At 35.5% G+C, this 25,540-nt stretch overlaps 1 protein-coding gene across 3 annotated transcripts in view; it reads right to left on the reverse strand.

Annotated features, from left to right (window-relative positions):
- The window catches only part of LOC129438462 (B-cell receptor CD22), a 28,005-nt gene extending 3,050 nt beyond the window's left edge, over positions 1-24,955 (reverse strand). Inside the window, exons 1-13 of one of the 3 annotated variants that reach the window (XM_073863439.1) lie at positions 24,839-24,955; positions 24,583-24,643; positions 20,070-20,480; positions 19,468-19,788; positions 19,106-19,357; positions 18,052-18,321; positions 4,839-5,111; positions 4,355-4,633; positions 3,886-4,149; positions 3,485-3,736; positions 2,671-2,752; positions 305-392; positions 20-150 (exon numbers count right to left, since the gene is read on the reverse strand). In XM_073863439.1, the coding sequence (XP_073719540.1) occupies positions 20-150; positions 305-392; positions 2,671-2,752; positions 3,485-3,736; positions 3,886-4,149; positions 4,355-4,633; positions 4,839-5,111; positions 18,052-18,321; positions 19,106-19,357; positions 19,468-19,788; positions 20,070-20,480; positions 24,583-24,643; positions 24,839-24,871 (2,717 nt within the window). In that variant the 5' untranslated portion in view covers positions 24,872-24,955. Of the gene's footprint in view, positions 1-19; positions 151-283; positions 393-2,670; positions 2,753-3,484; positions 3,737-3,885; positions 4,150-4,354; positions 4,634-4,838; positions 5,112-5,277; positions 5,545-5,689; positions 5,942-6,050; positions 6,372-6,654; positions 7,066-12,794; positions 12,856-13,426; positions 13,667-18,051; positions 18,322-19,105; positions 19,358-19,467; positions 19,789-20,069; positions 20,481-24,582; positions 24,644-24,838 lie in introns of those variants that run through there. The other 2 variants (XM_073863437.1, XM_073863438.1) reach the window with 2 other exon arrangements.
- Between the last annotated feature and the right edge of the window lie 585 nt (positions 24,956-25,540).

The following is a 25,540-nucleotide window of genomic DNA, read 5'->3' on the forward strand; positions in this document are numbered from 1 at the left end:
TTATTCCAGCGGATTTTACCTTGCACCAGGAACCTGTGTTCTTGCAGGATCTTGCGAATGGAGTGCTATCTCCGAGTAGACAGTCCTTCCATGGTTTGGATCAGAAATCCCAGTCATCGACAGATTCTCCCGGGTATTATTTTGAGATCCCTGTGTGTACACCGAACAAAACTTAGATATGAACTTTTAAACAGAAAGATACATTTTTGTGCATCTTATTTTCAATACAAAGATTATTTTCTGTAAATAGCTTAGCTGTTCATGCAAACAGAAGTAAAATAACCAATAAAAGCAAGTTTGTCACTGTGGAAGAGCGTGACAGGAACATTGGGATAAAATGCAATGGATTATCGGCTCCATTCTGTTGATCTAATCTTGCCTTGATGATTTCTCTGCCAAAGAAAAAAGCATCAGCTAAACGTCTGTGAGCCACAAACAAAAATCAATAACAAACCGACCTACTGAAACGTAACTGAATTAGGTTTCTTTAAAAAAAATCCAGATAATTTATTCACCAACATGTCATCCAAAAGGTTGATGTCTTTCTTTGTTCAGTCAAGAATAAATTATATTTTTTTAGGAAAACATTTTAGGATTTTTCTCATTTTAATGGACTTTATTGGACCCCAACACTTAACACTAAACTGAACACTTAACGTTTTATTTCAACGGAGTTTCAAAGGACACTAAACGATCCCAAACGAGGCATAAGGTTCTTATCTAGTGAAACGATTGTCGTTTTTGACAAGAAAAATAAAAAAGATGCACTTTTAAACCACAACTTTGTGATGCGCCAGCGCGACCTCGTGCAATCCGTTATCACGTCAAGAGCTCACAGATGATGTATGCGAAACTATGCCCCAGTGTTTACAAGTGTGAAGAAAGAGGAGCATTCCGACATTGTTGTATGTGGAATGATACTAATAAATGTTTTTGTGTCAGTTTATTGTTTAAAATGCTCCGCAAATGTGCGTTTCATATATGTAACGCATAACCTTTCCACATCATTACGCAATTACGTGAGGTCACCAGGCCCGGATTGGCCATAGGGAGAACCGGGAGGATTCCCGGTGGGCCGGTCTGTTTTTTTTGGCCACGAGGGCCGGTGTTGTCATGCCACCGGGATGACACGTATTTGCGGGTGAGAGATGTCCCCGCCGCTTATGCACAAGTTGATTGTGTCCCGAGTCCCGACCACTTATTGGAAGAATTCTTGCATTAGGGTTCATTGACATCTAAAACGCATGGGAAACGCAGGACGTGCCGCTGTCTTCTGGTTTTCAAAGCGCTTACTTGAACACGAGTTTTGTTTCAGACGCGTCTATATTGAGTGCGCTTGCCGGCCGCGCGTCTATATTTAAAATAAACTTGAGCGCGTCTTTTGAGTGCGCTTGCCGGCCGCGCGTCTATTATATTTTAAATAAACTTGAGCGCGTCTTTTGAGTGCGCTTGCCGGCCGCGCATCTATATTTTAAATAAACTTGAGCGCGTCTTTTGAGTGCGCTTGCCGGCCGCGCGTCTATATTTTAAATAAACTTGAGCGCGTCTTTTGAGTGCCCTTGCCGGCCGCGCGTCTATTATATTTTAAATAAACTTGAGCACGTCTTAATACAAACGGGCTGGCCTCTAAACGTATTTTTTTTATCCAAGTCATAGATGAATTCTCTATGAATAGTCATTATTCATCGTTTATTGCAAGAGGAACAAAAATCTATTTGATGCAAAACTCATTAGTTTCAAAAGTATATCCATGATGTTTTCTTTTTTTTAACACAATGTAGGCCTACATTATTTAGCAATAGACATGATCTAAGTACTAAAAAAAGATACAGATTATTTCCATTTGTTTCCAATGCATACTTGATAAATTTTGCTTGTGTATTGTATATCAGGGGTTTCCAAACGTTATCAACCCAACAGTAAATCTCAAGACTCACCATTTTTTAGAAATAGAAATATAGAAGAAAATACAAACACATTTGTTTCCTTTAGTTTTTGAATAAGTTTACTTTAGTAATATTATGGTCTTATGGTAGAGCTGCATGATTATGGCAAAAATTATAATTGTTTACTGCATTTGCACAGAATATGAAATTATATATTTGAAAAATATAGTGAATTGCAAGGCTGCAGAGAACAGTGCACTACTGCAGACTTATACTACTGAGGGTTTAAAGATATTATTTTAATAGTCAGTCGTGAACTAAAGTGGGCCGGTCTAAGGCATGAAACTCCAGGGCTGAAAATGAGTCCCACTCCGGCCCTGGAGGTCACTCTGGCGCATCACAGGACCGGAGATAGACAAGAAGTTGTGGTTTAAAAGTGAATTTTTTTCTTGTCGAAAATGACAATCGTTTCGCTAGATAAGACCCTTATGCCTCGTTTGGGATCTTTTAGAGTACTTTGAAACTCCGTTGAAAAAACTTTGAAGTGTTGAGTTAAGTGTTGGGGTCAATCAAAGTCCACCAAAATGAGAAAAATCCTGGAATGCTTTCCTCAAAAAACACAATTCCCTCTCGACTGAACAAAGAAAGACATCAACACCCTGGATGACATGGTGGTGAGTAAACCATCTGGATTTTTCCAAGAAAATGGACAAATCCTTTAAATGTTAATTTAGCAACATAAAGTCCCTTTGCAACTAATGTATAGTATAAAAGAGGAATGTACCTGCGTATCAAAAAGAGGGCCAGAGCAATGAGAATCAGCAGCAGAATGATGGAGAAAATAACCAAGAACAGGGTAAGTCTGCCTACATTTAGAGAAAAACATTATACATTATAGGCACAATCTCGCAAACAGACCCACAACAAACTCTTTAAAAATAAAGGTGCTTAAAAAGGTTCTTCACAGTGATGCCATAGAAAAAACTTTTCTTTCATACTTTTTTAAAATATGTTTAATAATAAAACAAAAAGGTTCTTTGGATGTTAAAGGTTCTTTATGGAACCATTCAGCCAAAATGGTTCCTATATTACATCTTTAAGCACCTGTATTTTTAAGAGTGCATTTGTAAGCTCCAGCCCTCATTTTGACCTTATGAACAGATTAGTGGCTTATCATTTCTTGTTAAAGGTGCGGTGTGTAAATTTTAGTAGCATCTAGTGGTGAGGTTGCGAATTGCAACCAATGGCTCAGTCCACTGCTCACTCCTCGCTTTTGAAACGCATAGAAAAGCTACGGTAGCTGCCATCACAAAAACATGTTATCGTCATAGACAACTTAGTTAAAAAAAGTTTGTCCGTTAAGGGCTTCTGTAGAAACATGGCGGCACAAAATGGCGACTTCCACGTAAGGGGACCCTCTGTGTACATATATAAAAACGTCTCATAAGGCAATAAACACATAACGGTTTATTATGAAAGGTCTTTATACACCCCTGATAATATAGTTTTGTATATTATTTTGCATTTCTGTCAAGAGATCCTTCTAAAAATTACACACTGCACCTTTAATTATTACTAGCTTAATATTTCATACTAACTGTGGACAAATAACGTGATGGGCTGAGATTGTGAGGTCCCAACATCATTGGTTGCGGTGCAGTAGTACATTCCTGGGTTCTGAGGTAGAACGGTAAAGTTTTGATGGTTGGACAAGACTGTTTTGTTTTCCAGTCTGTACCACTTGAATACTTTCGGAGGAGGATGAGCATCAGCATTGCAGATCAGATAGACTGGATGCTCCCAATTCCTCTGAGCTGTCATGTTATGGATGATGGTTACTTTTTGGATATCTGAAGAAAATAGACATAATCAACATTTATACATGGCATATAATTTATGACAGTGAAGCAGTCGAAAACTGGATAAGCCTAAAGATGCTATACAAACTGTAAATGTTATGCAGCATTTATTGACCTTGTGTAAAATAAAGACTACTTACATTTCACCTTGATATAAACTGGTGGAGATTCTGCTTTTCCGATGTTATTCCCAGCAACACAGATGTATTGACCAGAGTCACTGATGTTTAGGGAATGAAAGTGGAGTTCTTGTGATTTCCCAACTGTCTTTAATTCTCCATTGATTAGTTTCTTCCACTCATAAGAGGATGATGTTGGATTATATCGAGAGTTACATGTAAGAGTCAGCTTGTGTCCTATCGTCTGATCCCCATCAGAACTCACGTTAACATTTTTAGGTGCATCTGAGTGGAAAATCAGGGAATTAAATTCACCATTTGTAAGTTGAGGTAATACTTTTATATCAAATTACGTAGTCTCTCTGTATAATTCAGTAACTATCAGTCATTGGTTTAAATAAACAAATTTTAACTCAATGCATTGCCCCTTAAACTGTTTGAATTATTTTGTTAGGGCAGACACATAATATCAAGTGATTATAATACTTACGCAACACCTGCAGCTGTTTTTCAATGTTTTTTGTTCCCTCTGTATTTTTTGCCGTGCACCTGTACACACCTGCATCTGACTCAGTTATATTCAGGTAGATTTTTAACATGTTTTTAGATTCAGTGCTGTTCATTCGACTCGTAGGAATGTTTTTGAGATCTGAGGGTCCGGTCACTGTCAGCTGTGATTCAGGAAAACTTTGCACTTTGCAGATTATTGCGATCACATCATATTCTCTCACTATACTCTGTATGGTCAACTCAGGTGTAGAAGGGGGATCTATATAGTTTAAGAAGCATGCAATGTGTATTAGTGGTGTATTTGCAAAATTCTTATATTTGTAAAATGTTTAAATCATATGCTTGTAGAAATTAACGTTGATCTTGAAGCAAGTCGTGTAGAAAAAGCAAAATATGGCATTTCTGAACATAAAAACGCATCCTTATTTGCTGTAACAGTGAAAAGTCTGAACAAATAGACTTACAAAGAACATCAACATTAATGGATTCAGCTTTTCTACCAATACCATTGCTAACATAACATGTGTACATCCCTGAATGTTCAGTGGTCACACTATCAATGTTTAACACATTAGATGTTATTGGGAATGTGAGAGGAGATGTTTCAGACATCACTGCAGGTTTGTGTTTCCAAGTGTATGAGGATGGTGAAGGGTTTGCATCAGCTGAACATGTTAGATGTAGCCTGGAGCCCACTTTTACTGATTCACCCACTATTTTAATTTGGCGTGGTGAATCTGTAAGAAATAAGTCAATAAATAAACAGCACTTGCAGGCACATAGAGGTGTTATTGATAAATTCAATATCAAATATATTCATGCAGGTTACATGACTATTCAGATCCTATTTAAAATAATAATACATTCAAAATAAATTAGTAAAAATAATAAAATCTTACTTACACTTTACAGATACATAGAGACCATTCGATTGTTTTGTTTTTATTCCATTCCCTGCTTTGCAGTAGTAAGAGCCCTTGTGTTCTGGTGTAACTCCACTGATGGTAAATGTCTGAGTTTGTTGCCAGAACTGGGAATAATCCCTATGCCATTGAAACCAATTGACTCCTGGGTTACTGTCCCCCACTGAACACGTCAGTTTCAGCTTATCTCCCTCTTTGAGGTCATTAATGTTAACATCAGGTGTCACACTGACCTCTTTTGGACCATCTGAAAAATGCAATGAACAGACACAAGAAATGAATGTTATTATTATATGAGAGATATAATTAATAATCGTTGTTGAAGATACAACAAATGAGAACAATATAATTATACATATTACTACTTAAAACTCAGTTAAATCCAGACTTACACTTAACATTGATAGAAATTTTATTTGATTCTGCTTTTCCATGCTTGTTTTCAGCTTTGCAGTAGTATTGTCCACTGTTTTCTGGATTAACATTTATTAGTTTCCCCTCATCCAATTGTGATATTTCCTTCTCTTCTTTGAACCATGAGATGGATGGATTAGGGCGACCTCTAGAGGTGCAGGAGAGAGTAACAGAATCTCCTTCTTTTACATTATAAGAGCTCACTGTTGCTTTTACTTCCTTTGGTGCGTCTAGAAACAAAAACAGAGTTAAAGTAGACAGATTAATGTGATCTTTATGATTATTTTGTGAATAGATATGGATATAGGATATAGTTAACAGTAAATCACACACACTCACATTCAACAGACAGAGTGATATTTCTAGTGAGACAGCTGTCCTGATTTTTTTCTGGACGACAAGATAAGATCATGTTGTCATCTTCCCATGTTGGATTGAATTTCAGTCTGGTGATCTTTTTGCCTTCTTTTTCCTCTTTATCCCGTGTGAATCTATTATTTGATGACGTCACTCTTTCTGGTTCTTGTCCTGGTTTATGGAGAATCCACTCAGGATGAGATGAGCAGGAAAAAGAGGTTGAACAGCGAACAGTAAATTCATCTGACTCTTTGACTGAATACTTCATCTCTGATGAATCAATGTTCACCTTACAAGGATTGTCTGATATCACGAAAAAAATATGGAGTGAAGGGTTATTGAATAAATGAATAATCTAAATCTAACAATCTTAAAGTAATATCTAAATACAGCATAAAGATACTTTACAAAAACAACATCATACAGATGACATAAATAAATTAAAAATATGTGACAGAATTTTTCATTTTAAGTAAACTTTTCATTTAAATACTCGATTTTCATTTGAAAAATGTGGAATATTTTATAATATAAATGGTACTCCGAAAACAAATAATGAATGTCAGTCAAATAAATCCTTGCTCACCTGTAACTGTGAGACTGATATTTGTGCTTATGTACTTGTGTGTGTCTGAGCCAATGATTCTAAAGCCATAATATCCACTGTCTGTCTTCTGTAGATCATTGATTCTTAAATCACATTTCAACCAAGAGTTTGTGGGGTTTTCTGTTTTATCAGTGATGTATTCGACTCTACTCGAGTAACCTGCTGACTGGGGACGATCATCTGTGTTGCTATATACAATACTCCCAATAAAGCATTTTTCCTTTTGATCATATACTGGATTCTTAAACCAGAGAAGTTTCAAGGTTTCATCCTGTCCTGGATCATAAGTACAGGAGATGGTGACACATGATCCTTCAGATTTTGTTTGTTCTGGTTCGGGAACGTTTATTAAAGGTTTAGTTGAATCAGTTGAGGAACTGAACACAAGAACTGCAGGGAAAACATTTTCATGTCAGGTTAAAGATGCATTATATACCAATAAACTAAGATGAAGTTGTACAGTGCATTCAGAAAGTATTCAAACCCACTTCACTTTTAACCCTTTTTTATGTTGCAGCGTGATAGTACAATTGTTAAAATTAATCTACACTCACCCCATAATTAAAAAGTGAAAACAGAGTTTTAGAAATATCTGGACATTTATTAAAAAGATAAAACTGCAATTAAAATGTACACATTCCAAACATCACAGATTAAGAAGCTCCAGGAATCCTATGTGGAGATGGAACAAATTTCTGTTATGTGGTCAGGGATTATTAAAGGATGATTTGGTAACACTTCAGAATACTGTCTTACTTACTGTATAACTAGGAATTACTGCAGAATTAATCATTAGTTCTTCATTAACACTCAAGTCACTACTATTAACTACTAAGGAATATGTGTTAACTAATCATGTCATAGCGGTTTTTAATTATGTTAAGTAACTATTAGTTAACCAGTAACTAATCAATTCAGTCATGCCTCCTGAAGAACTACGATTAAGTAACTACTATTTCCGCTTCAGGAGGAATAACCTTTAAGTAACTATTAATGAAATGTGATGCTCAGTATCAGGTTATGGCCTGTCTTCTTCTGTACTACTAATGTTAATTGATTTACTTAGTTTTATGCCTACTATACTGATCACATTCAGGTTAAAGTTTGAGCACACACATGTAATATCTGTGAGTTTTGTAATATCTCCCGCATTGTAAGAGAGATGGGACTGGGGATTTCCAACTGTTAGCGGAGAGGTGCATCGCTCTCGGATTTTAACAATGCGCTGTCGACACTTAAACCAAACACTGTAGATACCACATTAATGAACTGTAAAAGTACAAGAAAGTTGCGTCTCAAAGCTGCAATAAATGTTTATTGCAATTCTTATTATTGTAGAATTACCACATAATTCTCAAATAATTACTTGCCTGATTCTGCGCGCCGAAACATTACATCTAATGCTGGTGCACGCAGCATCAGGCGCAAATGGGTTAATAGTGGGTTTGAAGTAATTCTTTGAGAATTATGTGGTAATTCTTAATTGTCAATGGGTTCCCATAAGTCCCTTTCACACATACAGTCTTTACTGGTAATTTACTGGTAAATTGCAGTTAACAGATCATGTGTGAACAGAACCTTTCCGGTAAATCAGTGCTCCCAATTTACCAGTAATACAGGTTGTAAGATTACTAGTAATTTACCGGTAAGCGCTATGTGTGAACGAAAAATATAGGATTACCGGCATTTAGAACAGACGACGTCTTACTGCGCTGACAGATCGGGCCAATCAAACGTTTTATACAGATGCGCGTTTACCCCCGCTGCTTAAAAGTCAAGCACACCTGAAGTTAACATCCACATTTCTTCACCAAAGTTGTTTAAAACCGCTTAGCATCTATTTGCCAAATTGCCGACGTCCTTAGCACACCCTCCGTGAAGCCTAATGTGCAAATGCAGGTTCCGTTTGACGTTGCGTAATGCAATGTTGTTTGGTCACGAGCAACTTTGCGACCATTTACCACAGATGTGAAAACAACAAAATACTGACCGTGGATATTAAGTCATAACCCGCCATTGTTTACAAATATGACACAGAGCTCGCCGGCCGCTCGCCACAGGTAACTTCCGCTTTCTCTCCGAGTTTACCGGTACTGATGTGTGAATGATATCTTACTGGTAAAAAGACGGAACATCGCTGCATGTGTGAACAGCACATTTTTGTCTTTAATGGTAAATTCATTCTGGTAAATTCATGGTAATTTACTAGAATTACTGTGTGAAATAGGCTATTGTTTTCACTTTAGAATACTCTTCCAGGTTAGTAATTCCTAGATAATGATGTGGTAATTCTACATTAATTATCAATGGGTTCAAAGTAATTCTTTGATCATTGCCTTAAATACAGAATTCTTTGTCATCACTTTATAATAGTGATGTGAAATATCTTGAGTAAAAACAGACACACAAAATATATATAAGGCCATAAACATACATGAGGTATGGCAGGTCATGGCTCCATCTAAGTAAATCAACTAACATTAGTAGTAAAGAAGAAGACAGGCCATAACCTGATACTGAGTATCACTCATTAATAGTTACTTAATAGTTATTCCTCCTGAAGCGGAATTAGTAGTTACTTAATCGTAGTTCTTCAGGAGGCATGACTGAATTGATTAGTTACTGATTAACATCACATTCGATTTACTCAGACAGTATAAGTTGCCATTTATTCAAAACACTGCTGAAATCACACTGTGTTGGCCTACACCCGGTCATAAGCCCCTTTGTCCTCATGGTTTGGTTTTTGCTCTGATACTGCATTGTCAGCTGTTATAGAGAGCTGTGTGCCTTTCTAAATCATCTCCAATCAATTTAACTCCAATCAAGGTGTAACGTCTCAGCAACAATCAAGAGAAATTGAAGGCATCTTAAGGCATCTTAAGTGTTGTTGCCCATGCCAACTCATGTATGGTGGAGAAACATTGAGGTTACTGAGGTTTAAAATCAGCGGACATAAGCGAAGTGTCTATGCACTTAGTGTAAAAAAACAAACGGTGCCAAATATAAATAAGCTATTTTGAGATATGATGTCACTTCTTCATTTTCCAGAAACACACCACTGAACAACTTAAATGTGTATTGAGAAAGTAATGAACTCTTGCCATGGTAGAGACATTGATAATAAACTTTTCATGGAAAGTAATGCTTACGTTACTTTTTAGTTACTTTTCCATTACTTTTTCTTGGCTGAGGCTTGATCTCTTTCAGGCCTTGCAGGTGTTTTTTATTTCTGAAAAGTTCATCACAAAAATGTTGTCAAGCTCTGGCCTGCCATCTCACTTTCTGACTCAAACTGTTCAGCGTGTACACATATAGTGCATAATGTGACTAAGTTTACTTTAATTCAGTACATATTTTTTATCAAATTAATTTAACTAAAAAAACTCTTGCATTTACTTTTTTGAAAAAGTACCTTAAATATTAATGTGTACATTTAAAAAGTAATGCGTTACTTTTCTCGTTTCTTTAGTAATATTATTACGTAATGCATGTACTTGTAATGCGTAAACTCCCAACACTGGTTACAGTTACAGAAAGAAACATAGTAACATTTTAGTAACAGTAACAGTTAATAAGAGTTATATTTTGTTCAAAATTGTAATACTTTCAAGATTACAATATTTTTTCACTGGCATAATAACACTTATTTTCAAGCACTGCTTGACTGTAAAGTACTTCTTGTTTCTGATGACAGTGACTCATGTGAACCACCAGCTGGTGCATGCGCAAATAAAACACTAACATTCTCTACAGACACCTATTGAATTGCAGCTAGTTTAGACAATGATCCCTGCTGGGAAAATCATGTTAGCTAAAATGTTGTGTTTGTTAATGCTTTAAATTCTGTGGTTGGTATGATTGGAGTTGTAAGTGCTGGATACTGTACAACTGAGCACAAGAGTAAACTCACAATGTCCCTTTTTAATCACTTCTTGCAGAGTTGTTATAAAAAGATTTTAGCTGTATACGTAGGGGGACTACCAATGCCAACTTCCCAGGCCAAATTAAGAAAGATCACAGCTTCAGTCAGTATGCATTTTGAAATAAACTAATATGTTCCTGTTGATTGTGTAGCCTTTTGTGTAGACTTTTTAAATGTTGTGTATAAACTATAATTATATATGTTAAAAATGAAAACAAAATAATCTATAGACGGTTTCGTCTGCAGTGTCGTGGTTACGCGTGTGGGCGAAACTTAATTTCCGGTCTCTGTTTGTTTAAAGTGATAGTTCACCTTTAAATGAAAATTCTGTCATCATTTTCTCATCCTTATGTTGATTTAAACCTGTATGAATTTGTTTTTTTCTGATGAACACAAAAGAAGATATTTTGAGAAATGATGGTAAACACACAGGAGATAGAGACAGAACGCATTTATGCTAATTTGAAAACCACGCCCACCGGGGGAAACAATCCAACCGTTTCAATCCATTCAATCCATTGACTTTGTATTGCAAGAGGCCGTCTCCTTGTCATTTCTGGCTTATATCAAAAAACAGAATAATGCCTAAAAGCTGCTGTGTGACAAGATGTACAGCTAACAAGCCAAAAAACCCAGATATAAGTTTGTATAAGCTGTCGAGCCGTAAAACTCAGCCTTTAAAGAGAAAAAGTGTATCGCCGACTACGTTTCCCTCTAGTGGGCGCAGTTCTACTAATAGTAGTACTATGAAAAGTTGCCTTTTTCCACTTTTGTGTCTTTAAACGCTCGATTTTTGGGGTTGACAGCTTGTAGAGATTATTTCTGTTTTTTTTTGGCATGTTAGATGTACATATTGTCACACAACAGCTTTTAGGCATAATTCTGTTTTTTTTTTTTGTTATAAGCCAGAAATGACAAGGAGACGCAACACAAAGTCAATCTAGACGAATGGATTGTATCCCCCCCCCCCCCCCGGTGGGCATGGTTGTAGGTTATGACGCGCTGCGCTATGTCTCTGTAGTGACCATTGACTTCCACATTAGGAATAAAAAATATGATGGAATTTAATGGGTACCATCAACTGCGTGCTTACCATCATTAATCAAAATATTTTCTTAATTTCTTCATCATTTATCACAATACTTCATTTTTCCTACTATGGAAGTCAATGGTCACTATCTGCTGTGTGTTTACCATCATTTCTCAAAATATCTTATTTTGTGTTTATCAGAAAAAAAGAAATTCATACAGGTTTAGAACAACATGAGGATGTGAAAATGATGACAGAATTTTCATTTTAAGGGGAACTATCCCTTTAATGGTCTGACTAGTGACTAAACTGAACACTAGAACAAATACATCGTTAAAAATAACAAATGTTTTGGTTTCTTAAAGTTGAGGGGAGACGTGAATGTAGCTCTTACAAAAATTTACCATTGTTTTACTACTGGTTACTGTAGTAAAACCACGGTTACCACAACAGAACCATGGTTTTCAAAAACCAAACACCATAGTTACTGTAGTACAGTACAGTACAGTACTGCTGATAGTAATCAATACACCAAAAACATGGTTACTATACTTTTACCACAAAAAAAAACATGGTTAATTTTTTGTAAGGGAGGTTTGGCAGCCGATCTGTAATTAACATTTTATACATTATATAGTACACATTTTATACATTTATATTAGCCTAATGTAGTTTTTGATACGCTTTAGCTATGATTTTACTAATGTAAACTACTTGTTATTTATTTTGCTTGTTATCAGAAATAAATAACTCTAAAATGATTCTGTTGTTATTGATTCTTTGTGAAAGTTTATTAAAAGTTATGTTTGTTTCACGAAAGCCGTTTGTTTATGTTGTTACTGCTGAAACCATCTACGTTTGTATATATCTATGTTTGTATCTCCTGTTAAAGTTAATAACATTTATTTTACATCTTTTAGATCTTCTTGTGCATCTTGTATGAATGCTTATGTAAATGTGATATTTCAGTTGTTAATTTTTTTAAATATTAATAGAAAATTTTTAAATTCTGTTTTTGTTTTATGGGTTAGCGAGTGTAGATGAATGGGAAAAAATACTAATTCAAACGATTGTAGTATCAGACTGCAACATAATAACATTGATAAATGGATGGTGGTCTGAATACTTTCTGAATGCACTTTATATAATTCACAAAATACATACCAATCAAAAAGAGAGGAATTGATTCTGGAAACATCATCTGTCTGTAGAGTATATTCAGTAACTAATAAAATAAACACATTTATATTATTTCTTTTGAGCATTAAGTGTTTTATTTTAAGAGCACAGATTCGGTGCTTGTTGTTGCATGTCTGAGTTAATGACTGAAGATCACAGCTGTGGACCTCTGCTTGTTTCTTTCATTCATTTGATTCACCGTGTGACAACTTGTGAATATTTGCAAAAGATGTTGAAAGTATAAACAAGCAATGTCTGATTAGAATATTTAATCATTTATTCATTATCTTACATGACCCGTTTCATTCACCTAAAAATGACAGTTGATTCAACAATTAAGGAGGCCTTTTACTCAGTCAAGGCAAATTATTTTTAATAATCATAAATAACCTCTTTATCTTTTATTACATCTATTAACATCAAGTTTCTCGACCAACACGTTCACACTTTAACAACAACATGAGTTCAAAAAGTTCAGCCGTTTTTAGAGAAATGCACGTACTGCTTGTCATACACAAGTTTTGCAATCAAAAAAGCACCACATGTTAGTAAACCGCCGAATGCATTTCACCCAAAAATTAAAAATATGTTAAAAATCAGATTAAATGTTGTTTTACCTTCAAACAGAATCCGTTGATCTCAGTGAGCATCTTAGCAAAGTTCAAATCACTTTCAAATGACAGCAAAAATACAAAAGAGGAACTTATATCCCCTTGTGTAGTTCTAATGTGCTATCTTTGCATACATTTATCCTCAGACATAAAAGAAATAAGCAAAAATTACAGATTCCTGTTAGAGATAAAGAGATATGTTAATTTTTGTCATTCGTGTGTGAAGCTCATTTCCTGTGTTAGTGGTTACCGTACTTCTGTGTCGAAACTATTAAAAAAATAGAGACCCCCCTTATATGTGTATGAATGGCTGCTTGGTGTAAATGCAGTGTGATTAAAATGAAAATAAATTGAAACAGAAATTCTATCTGTTCATGTTTATTATTTTTGCCTACTTATGTACATTTTTTCATGACTGCACATGAAGGGTGTTATGTGCTTCCACTTGTAACACAGTAACACTGCAGGCATAAGCAGAACTGTCTTTAACACTCTATTAACTTGGTTAAAGTGCAATGCTTTGGAAAATGCTAAACACGCTCTACTCTAACTAACATGACTACTGACTGCATGATTTTGTCATACGAGCAACTCCCTCAGCATTTTCCCCTCATATAATGTCGTTCTGAAAATCACACTAAATTGAACACAAAGTTTTGATTTAATTTTGATCTTCCAGACACATATACAAGGTTAGATAATATTTGTGGTAAATTGTGTCCACTTGTAAACCAGGGAGGGATTTGGACAAATATATTCATTTTAATTCTTATAACACATCTTACAGAAACATTTCACTAACCAAAGAAAGTGCGAAATAAACCACCAGGATGTACTTACACCTTACATATTTACAATACAAATTAAAGACTGAGGGAAACCCCCACAAGATCAAACAGGGCCAAAATACTGTAAACAATAGCGGTTACTGGTCTGAACCAATAGGGGTCGCCATTCTCACTCTTTGTGTTAATGGCCAACCCTGAAAAAAGCACTTTACAAAATGCATTAGCAGACTCTTTTATCTGAAGTGACTTACAATGTATTCAAGCTATACTAAAAAATAAAACCCATAATCTTTGCACTGCTAACAATGAGCTACAGAAACACGTCCTCTCTTGAGACATGAGATGAAGCACACAAATAATGTTGAACATTTCATAAAAACAATGTAAATAAATTGAATGATTTCCAAAGACATTTAAGCTGATACATCTTAATCTAAATGGTTGTAACATTTTGACACAAACTAAGAAAAATCCTGACACGTGGAATAACATTTCAAGCTGGTTAAACGTAGAAACAAAATTTCATCTGCTGCCTTAAAATGTGAGTTAAATATACTTAAAGATATGCTTTGTTTCAACTCACAAGTAGTTAAGACAATGTGTAACTTTACGTTACTTACAAACATGAGTTTACTATCTAAAACTTTCCATGATTTTTTTAATTAAATAGAAAGAGTAAGTACACATAACTTAACAAGGCTTTCATATTTTACAGTGTTCAGCACAGTTTATTGGGAACAAAAATGAGCTCTGGAAGACAATGAGATGACCAAGACGAAACTTGATTAAGAAGTTAGACTTAATTTGTTTGACAGATGTTTACCCAAAACAAGAATACATCCAAATGATACACTCAGCATGTGTGTTCATACATAATGTTTTAACAGTTAAGCTACAGTAACATTAATATTTACAGTAAGCAGTAAGGCAGCATACAAGAGGCTTTGCTTCATTGTTAATGCAACCAAAAGTCGTGCCTGCAACCCCTCAATGACTACATTATATTTATTATATGGCATGGCCTTGAGTGCTTTGTGTTAAGGATAAATATATCATTAATATTATTTTAATATTAATAATTTTAATATTATTTTGTTTTAATTATTTTATTTACATATGCAACAGCATTGGTTATTTTGTTACTGTTTCACAATGTCTCTTAAAAGAAAAAATGTCAAAAAAAATCCCTAGGTGGCCCTGGGGTGGTACAATTTCATAAAGTACACATTTCCACCTAGAGTACTATATAGTTCATATTAGTAGCCTACCTCAGAGGTACATATTGGCACTAATGTATGGTATACACACATCTGTACCTAAATTGTACGTATTAGGACCTTTTCAATGCCCCAGTGATAAATTGGGGCTGTTTTTCCCTTTATTTATTTATATGACAGTGTATAAAGCAGAAGTTGCTTGTAAATAAAGCGTTAAATGTGAATTGCTCTGTGGGTATTTGTCTTGGGGTTTAAGGTCACATTTCTCATTTTTATGCAACAGCTTTGCAGATACATAATTTGTTAATAATTCCACTCTTTATCGGGTCTTACTTCTTCGTCATGAAAAACCTCCCAAATAACTGTAGTTTCTACGTTTGGATCCACAATTTCATGCCACTTTTTTCTGTTGGAAAAGAGATTTAAAGAAAAAAAATTAAAGAATCAAGGCCAAAATAGAAAATGTCTGAATGCAAAATGTTTCAAGTAGAAATGAAGACATTTATACGATTATTGAGAGAAATATTTTGTTGAGTGTTGCACATTTTAGGAAAGTTATGAATGGAGACGATACCTTTTGTATGACTCCTGACAACACAAAACCACAGAGAAGATGACTGCAGAAATTGCCATTCCCGTCAAAAATGACATAATCATTGAAAAGTCCAAAGTGTTTAAACCTGCAATTACAGTAAGAACAAGTTGGTACTACTGACAAATGATAGACATGACAGTGACCTTTGACTACACAGTAAATGTTTGACCAGCTTTTGGGCTTTTTTTATTAATCTTGACTAGATAAAATACTGTTCAATAATAATTTAATTAATGAGTATGATGATGTATTTAATACTAACTGTGGTAAAATAGTGTGATGGGTTCAGATTTTGAGGTCCCAACATCATTGGTTGCAGTGCAGTAGTACATTTCTGGGTTCTGAGGTAAAACGGTGAAGTTTTGATGGTGTGACAAGATTGTTTTGTTTTCCAGTCTGTAGCATTTGAAGTCTTTCTGAGGAGGATGAGCATCAGCATTGCAGATCATGTAATGGATGATGGTTACATTTGGGGGATCTGAAGAAAACAGAGATAAAACTTTACGTATAATCCACATTCATGCATGTAATTACACAATTTATTAGACCACAGCAGTCGAAAATTGGATAAGCCTATAGACGCAATTCAAACTGTAAATGTCATGAAGCATGTTTGTGTAAAATAAAAACTACTTACATTTCACCTTGACATGTACTGGTGGAGATTCTGTTTTTCCGATGTCATTCCCAGCAACACAGATGTATTGACCAGAGTCACTGATGTTCAGGGAATGAAAGTGGAGTTTCTGTGATTTCCCAACTGTCTTTAATTCTCCATTAATGAATTTCTTCCACTCATAAGAGGATGTATTTGGATTAGATCGAGAGTCACATGCAAGAGTCAGCTTGTGTCCTATCGTTTGATCTCCATCAGGTCTCACGCTAACATTTTTAGGTGCATCTGACAGAAAAATCAGGGAATTAAATTCACCATTTGTAAGTTGAGGTAATACTTTTAAATCAAATTATGTAGTCTCTCTGTATAATTCAGTAACTATCAGTCATTGGTTTAAATAAAGAAATTTTAACTCAATGCATTACCCTTAAACTGTTTGAATTATTTTGTTAGGGCAGACACATAATATCAAGTGATTATAATACTTACGTAACACCTGCAGCTCTTTTTTAGTGTATTTTGTTCCCTCTGTATTTTTTGCCGTGCACCTGTACACACCTGCATCTGACTCAGTTATATTCAGGTCGATTTTTAACATGTTTTCAGATTTAGTGCTGTTCATTCGACTCGTATGAATGTTTTTGAGATCTGAGGGTCCGGTCACTGTCAGCTGTGATTCAGGATAACTTTGCACTTTGCAGATAATTGAGATCACATCATATTCTCTCACTTCACTCTTCATGGTCAAATCAAGTGTAGAAGGGGGATCTATATAGTTTAGGAAGCATGCGATGTGTATTAGTGGTGTATTTGCGAAATTCTTATATTTGTAAAATGTTTAAATCATATGCTTGTAGAAATTAACGTTGATCTTGAAGCAAGTCGTGTAGAAAAAGCAAAATATGGCATTTTTTAACATAAAAACGCATCCTTATTTGCTCTTACAGTGAAAAGTCTAAACAAATAGACTTACATAGCACGTCAACATTTATGGATTTTTCTTTTGTACCAATAGCATTGGTAACATAACATGTGTACATCCCTGAATGTTCAGTGGTCACACTATGAATGTTTAACACACTAGATGTTATTGGGAATGTGAGAGGAGATGTTTCAGACATCACTGCAGGTTTGTGTTTCCAAGTGTATGAGGATGGTGGAGGGTTTGCATCAGCTGAACATGTTAGATATAGCCCGGAGCCCACTTTTACTGATCTTTCACCCTCTCTTTGAATTTTGCGTGGTGAATCTGTAAGAAATAAGTCAATTAATAAATATCACTTGCTGGTAAGTAGAGACATTATTATTAAAGTAAATATTAAATATATTCATGCAGGTTACATGACTATTCAGATCCTCTTTAAAATAATAATACATTCAAAATAAATTAGTAATAAGTATAACATCTTACTTACACTTTACAGATACATAGAGTTCATTAGATTTTGTTAGTTTTATTCCATTGCCTGCTTTGCAGTAGTAAGTGCCTGTGTCCTCTGGTATAACTCCACTGATGGTTAATGTCCGACTGGTTTGTTGCCGTAACTGGTAATTATACCTAAACCATTGAAACTGATTGACTGCTGGGTTACTGTCCTCCACTGAACATTTCAGTTTCAGCTCATCTTCCTCTCTGAGATCATTGATGTTAACATAAGGTGTCATACTGACTTGTTTTGGACCATCTGAAAAATGCAATGTGCAAACACAAGAAATGAATGTTATTATTTATCAATGAGAGATATCATTCATAACTACTGTTGAAGCAACCCAGTCTCACGGCAAGTCGTGTTATAGTAACGAAAATTTTGATTAATTTATTCGTGTTTGATGACACGAATTTCCGCTGTTTTTCGTGTCTCTGGAGACGAATGTCTTTTTCGTCCTTCCCAGCACGAATTTCTATCAATGGCTGTTCGTGTCTGTGGCACGACTTTCTTTATCGCGTCATTTTATATTTTGTTTTCTCATCGTTGTTTTCTATTTTTTGACCATTGTCGCTTGGGGTTTGGGTTAGAATCACTTTCTGCGACTTCCTAACCCAAACCCCAGCTCTAACCCCAACTCCAGGCGAGAATAGTTTTAAAAGTGGACGAAAAACATGTAGAAACCAATGCAAAAATAACATCCTAACGCAAACCCCGGATCTAACCCTAACCCCAAGCGACAATGATTTAAAAACAGGAAACAACGATGAGAAAACAAAACACAAAATGACGCGACAAAGAAAGTCGTGCCACAGACACGAACAGCCACCGATAGAAACTCGCGCCGGGAAGGACGAAAAAGACACCCGTCCCCAGAGACACGAAAAACAGCGGAAACCCGCGTCATCAAACACGAACAAACCAATCAAAACTTTTCGTTACCACAACACGACTTCCCGTGAGACTGTGTTGGTTGAAGCAACAAAAATTGAGAATAATATATTTATACTTTTATTAAAATCTCAATTAAAACCAGACTTACACTTAACATTGATAGAAATTTTATTTGATTCTGCTTTTCCATGCATGTTTTCAGCTTTGCAGTAGTATTGTCCACTGTCTTCTGGTTTAACATTAACTAGTCTCCACTCAGCCAATTGTGATATTTCCTTCTCTTCTTTGAACCATGAGATGGTGGCATTAGGGCGACCTCTAGAGGTGCAGGAGAGAGTAACAGAATCTCCTTCCTTCACATTATCAGAGCTCACTGTTGCTTTTACTTCCTTTGGTGCATCTAGAAACAAAAACAGAGTTAAAGTAGATAGATTAAAGTGAACTTTATGATTTATTTTGTGAATAGATATGGATATAGGATATAGTTAACAGTAAATCTCACACACTCACATTCAACAGACAGGGTGATATTTCTAGTGAGGCAGCTGTCCTGACTTTCTTCTGGACGACAAGACAAGATCATGTTGTCATCTTCCCATGTTGTATTGAATTTCAGTCTGGTGATCTTTTTGCCTTCTTTTTCCTCTTTATTCTGTGTGTATCTGTTATTTAATGACGTCACTATTTCTGGATTTTTTCCTGGTTTATGGAGAATCCACTCAGGATGAGATGAGCAGGAAACAGAGGTTGAACAGCGAACAGTAAAATTATCTGACTCTTTGACTGAATACTTAATCTCTGATGAATCAATGTTCACCTTACAAGGATTGTCTGAAATTACAAAAAAATATGGAGTGAAAGGTTATTGAATAAATGAATAATCTAAACCTAATAATCTTAAAGTAATATCTAAATACAGCATAAAGATACTTTACAAAAACAACAACATACAGATGACATAAATAAATAAAAAATATGTGACAGATTTTTCCTTTTAAGTAAACTTTTCATTCAAATGCTCGATTTTCATTTGAAAAATGTGGAATATTTTATAATATAAATGTTACTCCGAAAACAAGAAATGAATGTCAGTAAAATAAATCCTTGCTCACCTGTAACTGTGAGACTAATAGGTGTGCTCATGTATTTTTTTTTGTCTGAGCCAATGATTCTAAAGCTGTAATTTCCACTGTCTGTCTTCTGTAGATCATTGATTCTTAAATCACATTTTATCCAAGAGTTTCTGGGGTTTTCTGTTTTATCAGTGATGTATTCGACTCTACTCGAGTAACCTGCTGACTGGTTACGATCATCTGTGTTACTATATACAATAGTCCCAATAAAGATGCTTGCCTTTTGATCATATACTGGATTCTTAAACCAGAGAAGTTTCAAGTTTTGATCTTGTCTTTGATAATAAGTACAGGAGATGGTGACACATGATCCTTCAGATTTTGTTTGTTCTGTTTCTGGAACTTTTATAAAACTTTCATTTGAATCAGTTGAGGAACTGAACACAAGAACTGCAGGAAAAAACATTTTCATGTCAGGTTATAGATGCATTATATACAAATTAACTAAGATGAAGTCTTACAGTGCATTCAGAAAGTATTCAGACCCACTTTAATTTTATCAATTTTGTTATGTTGCAGCCTGATAGTACAATTGTTTAAATGTATCTATACTCACTATAATGAAAAAGTGAAAACAGAATTTTAGAAATATCTGGAAATGTATAAAACTGAAATTGAAATGTACACATTTCAGACATTATATTTACATTTCAAGGTCAAATCATCAGAGATTAGGAAGCTCCAGAAATCCTATGTGGAGATGGAACAAAGTTCTGTTATGTGTTCAGGGATTATTGAAGCATAATTTCTTCTCTTTCTAGAAAATAGTGTCTGTAACACATATAGACTGTATGTGAGCAATACATGAGCTTTGACTTTACATCAGATTCGATTTACTCGTACAATATAAGTTGCCACTTATTCAAAACATTGCTGAACTCACACTGTGTTGGCCTACACCCGGTCATAAGCCCCTTTGTCGTCAAGGTTTGTTTTTTGCTGTAATACTGCATTGTCAGCTGTGAGGCCTTTTATAGAGAGCTGTGTGCCTTTCTAAATCATCTCCAATCAATTTAAGTCCATTAAAGGTGTAACGTCTGAAGAAGTTTATTTTAATCCTAATCTACATGAATATGAGTTTACCATTATAATCACATGCAATTTGTTTACCATGAAGTTATGCAGTATTTGTGTCATGTGTTATGCTGTGTGTGGGTCAGGAGTTTGCCATGGGATTGCTATTGCAACCCAGCTGTGTGTCTTCATGTTTCATGTCAAAGGTCACAGAGGGTCTCAGAGTATAAGGAATAGCCTAGAGTCAAATAGGTCATGGGACAGAGACACTGGTCTGAGGAATGTCATGTGGTTCTTCAAGTTACAAGCCTGAATAAATCCTATATTGTTTTAAGCATGGAGGGGAACCTATAGACCCCTTCACGGTTCACGTCACAGGCAGTTTCCACTGCGCATGTCAGGGTCAGAAAAGTCATTACAGCAGATAGAGTTGCGTATTATTCGGTATCGTCAAAAATGCCTACTTACGTTGTGGGCTGTGAAAATCGCACCAGGTCTTCCTTTAAGTTTTTGCGATTCATGCAGAATCTCAAAAACAAAAAAAATACAACATCTGCAGCTGCAAGCAATTAGCGTGCAGACTGGAACAATGCAAATATCAAAGAGGCTTGTGTTTGTAGTGCTCACTTCATTTGAGGTAAGTCATCATTTTTCAGCCTTGTTAGATTACACTATAAAGCCTGGATGGTATGAACAGTTTGACCCCATGCTGCGCGCGCACCCGATAGTCATTCAATGTTTACAAACTTTGAAGGGGTCTATATATTTACCAAGCCACAGCTCAGAGAATCAGACTGATTTGGAGGATCCTCCCAGGACCACACTCTGGTTCTGGGGGATTCACCAGGGCAGGCTCGGCTTCTTATTTGACCGGAAAGTAAAAGTCTATCTCTTGAAATCAAAACCTAAGACTGAAGATTGTTTCATTTGAGGAAAAGGGAAACCACAACACGTCTCACCAACAATCAAGAGAAATGTAAGGCATCTGAGCTAAGTGTTGTTGCCCATGCCAACTCATGTATGTTGGAGAAACATTTAGGTTACTGAGGTTTAAATTCAGCGGACATAAACGAAGTGTCTATGCACTTAGTGTAAAAAAAAAAACGCTACCAAATATAAATAAGCTATTCTGAGATATGTCACTTCTCCTTTTTACAGAAACACAGCACTGAACAACTTAAATGTGTAGGTATTGAGAAAGTGATGAACTCTTGCCGTGGTGGAAACATTGGATGTTTCAATTAATTAAAAACTTCTTCTTTGGGTTTAAATGAGATTTAGATTTATCATATTTTATATTTGTTCCTTCCTTTCTTTGGGCGGCATGTATATCAACGGCATATATTGCTATTGTTTTCACTGTACCTGAAGTTGTTCCGCAGTCTGTTACATATACAGAAAGAAACATAGTAACATTTTAGTAACAGTAACAGTTATTAACTGTCATATTTTGTTTAAAATGGTAATACTTTCAGGATTACAACGGTTTTTACTGGCATAATAACTTATTTTCAAGCACAGCTTGAATGTAAAGTACTTCTTGTTTGATGTCAGTGATGACTCACGTGAGCCACCAGCTGGTGCATGCACAAATAAAACACTACATTCTTTGTAGACACATATTGGATCACAGCTAGTTTAGACAATGATCCCCATCCGGAAAATTATGTTAGCTAAAATGTTGTGTTGGTTAATGCTTTAACCTCATAAGATCCGAGATTTGGTTTGTCCTTTTTCAGATTTCTTCCAGCTAATAAAAAAATATGAGGGGATTGAATGGGTATATCATCAACTACGTGCATTCCATCATTTATCAAATATTTTCTTTATCATTTATCACAATATTCCAAAATATTTTTTCCTATTATGGAAGTCAATGGTCCCCATCTGCTGTGTGTTTGAACGCGTGGTGTTCAACTAGCTCTCCTCTTTCTTCACACAAAACAACCTCCTAGATAGCAATCAGTCTGGTTTCAAAAGCGATCACTCCACTGAGACTGTGCTGCTCTCAGTCATTGAAGCCCTAAGGCAGGCAAGAGTAGCCTCCAAATCATCTGTGCTGATCTTACTGAATCTATCTGCCGCTTTTAACACGGTCAATCACCGCATCCTCCTGTCGACCCTCATGTCTATGGGTGTCGCTGGCTTCCTATAGCAGCTCGCATCAAATTTAAGGCTCTGCTTCTGGCCTTAAAACCACCACTGGGTCAGCACCCAGCTACCTTCACTTACTTATAGAGCCTTATGTACCCTCTTGATCCCTGCATTCTGCCACAGAGCAACGGCTTGTGGTGCCATCTCAAAAAGGGAAAAAAAATTATTGCGTACCTTCTCTGGAGCTGTTCCACAACTGTTGAATGATCTGCCAATCGTGACACGATCTGCTGACACTGTAGCTGTCTTTAAGACTCGGCTAAAAACCCATCTCTTCTGCCATAAGGCTACCTCACTTCCTAATAACGGACTTACTATCTTTCTCTATTTCCCTTTCTCTTTATTTCTACACTTGTAAGTCACTTTGGACAAAAGCGTCTGCTAAATGACTAAATGTAATGTAAATGTAATGTTTACCATCATTTCTCAAAATATCTTCTTTTGTGTTCATCAGAAAAAATAAATGCATACAGGTTTAGAACAACATGAAGATGTGAAAATGATGACAGAATTTTCATTTTAGAGTGAACTATCCCTTTAATGGTCTGACTAGTGGCTAAACTGAACACTAGAACAAATACATCGTCAAAAATAACAAATGTTTTGGTTTCCTAAAGACGAGGGGAGACGTGAATGTAGCTCTTACAAAAATTAACCATGCTTTTACTACTGGTTACTGTAGTAAAACCATGGTTTTGCTGATAGTAATCAATATACCAAAAAACATGGTTACTATACATTTACCACAAAGAAAACATGGTTAATTTTCGTAAGGGAGATTTGGCAGCTGATCTGTAGTTTACAATGTATGCATCACATAGTACACATTTTAATGTTAGCTTATAGTTTTTGATATGCTTTAGCTATGATTTGAGCTAAAGTAATCTACTTGTTATTTATTTTGCTTGTTATTAGAAATAAATTACTCTAAAATGATTCTGTTGTTATTGATTATTTGTGAAAGTTTATTGAAAGTTATGTTTGTTCCACGAAAGCCGTTTGTTTATGTTGTTACTGCTGAAACTATCTATACACACATTTGCATGTACCTAAATTTGTATCTCCTGTTAAAGTTAATAAAATTTATTTTAGAGTGCAGAACTTTTGCATCTTGTATGAATACTAATGTAAATGTGATATTTCAGTTTTTTTTATTAATAGACTTAGTTTTCAGTCATTATGGGTTAGCGAGTGTAGATGAATGAGAAAAAAAAATATTTAAGCGATTGTAGTATCAGGCTGCAACATAACAATATTGATAAAAGTGACGGGGATCTGAATACTTTCTGAATGCACTTTATATATTCAATAATACTGAACGTACCAGTCAAAAAGAGAGGAATTGATTCTGGAAACATCATCTGTCTGTAGAGTATATTCAGTAACTAATAAAATAAACACATTTGCATTATTTCTTTTGAGCATTACTGTAAGTGTTTTATTTTAAGAGCACAAATTCGATGCTTGTTGTTGCATGTCTGAGTTAATGACTAAAAAGCACCGCATGTTAATAAACCGCCGAATGCATTTCACCCAAATATTTAAAAACCTGTTGAAAATCAGATTAAATAATGTTTTACCTTCAAACAGAATCGGTTGATCTCAGTGAGCATCTTAGCAAAGTTCAAATCACTTTCAAATGACAGCAAGAATACAAAAGAGGAACTTATATCCCCTTGTGTAGTTCTAATGTGTTATATCGTTGCATACGTTTATCTTCAGACATAAAAGAAATAAGCAAAATGACAGATTCCTGTTAGAGATAAAGAGATACTGTGTGTTTATTTCTGTAATTCGTGTGTGAAGCTCATTTCCTGTGTTAGTGGATTCTTCTGTGTAGAAACTATATAAAAAAATAGAGACCCTACTTATATGAGTATGAATGGCTGCTTGGTGTAATAAAATAAATTGAAACAGAAATTCTATTTGTTCATTATTATTATTTTTCCCCACTTATGTACATTATTTTATGATTGCACATGAAGGGTGTTATGTGCTTACACTTGTAACACAGTAAGGGCCCAGTCACACCAAAAGCATTTATGGCAGTTGCAGGCGCCTTTTTTGAATGATATTCTATGGGCAGGGCGCGTTTGCGCGCTGTTTATGCGCGCCGAGCGCCTTGCGGTTTTCTGCCGCCTGCCGCGCACGCGTTTTTGAAGGAGCGCTGAGAGCGGAGAAGCGCCTGACGTCATTCGGGTCTTCCATTGTCCAATCGAATGAGGGGAGAGGCGGGCCTTACGTTGTGGTGAGGGAAGTTTACAGTTGCTTTGAAGAACCGG

The sequence above is a fragment of the Misgurnus anguillicaudatus genome, chromosome 24 (genome assembly GCF_027580225.2).
Source record: "Misgurnus anguillicaudatus chromosome 24, ASM2758022v2, whole genome shotgun sequence".
Lineage (NCBI taxonomy): Eukaryota > Metazoa > Chordata > Actinopteri > Cypriniformes > Cobitidae > Misgurnus > Misgurnus anguillicaudatus.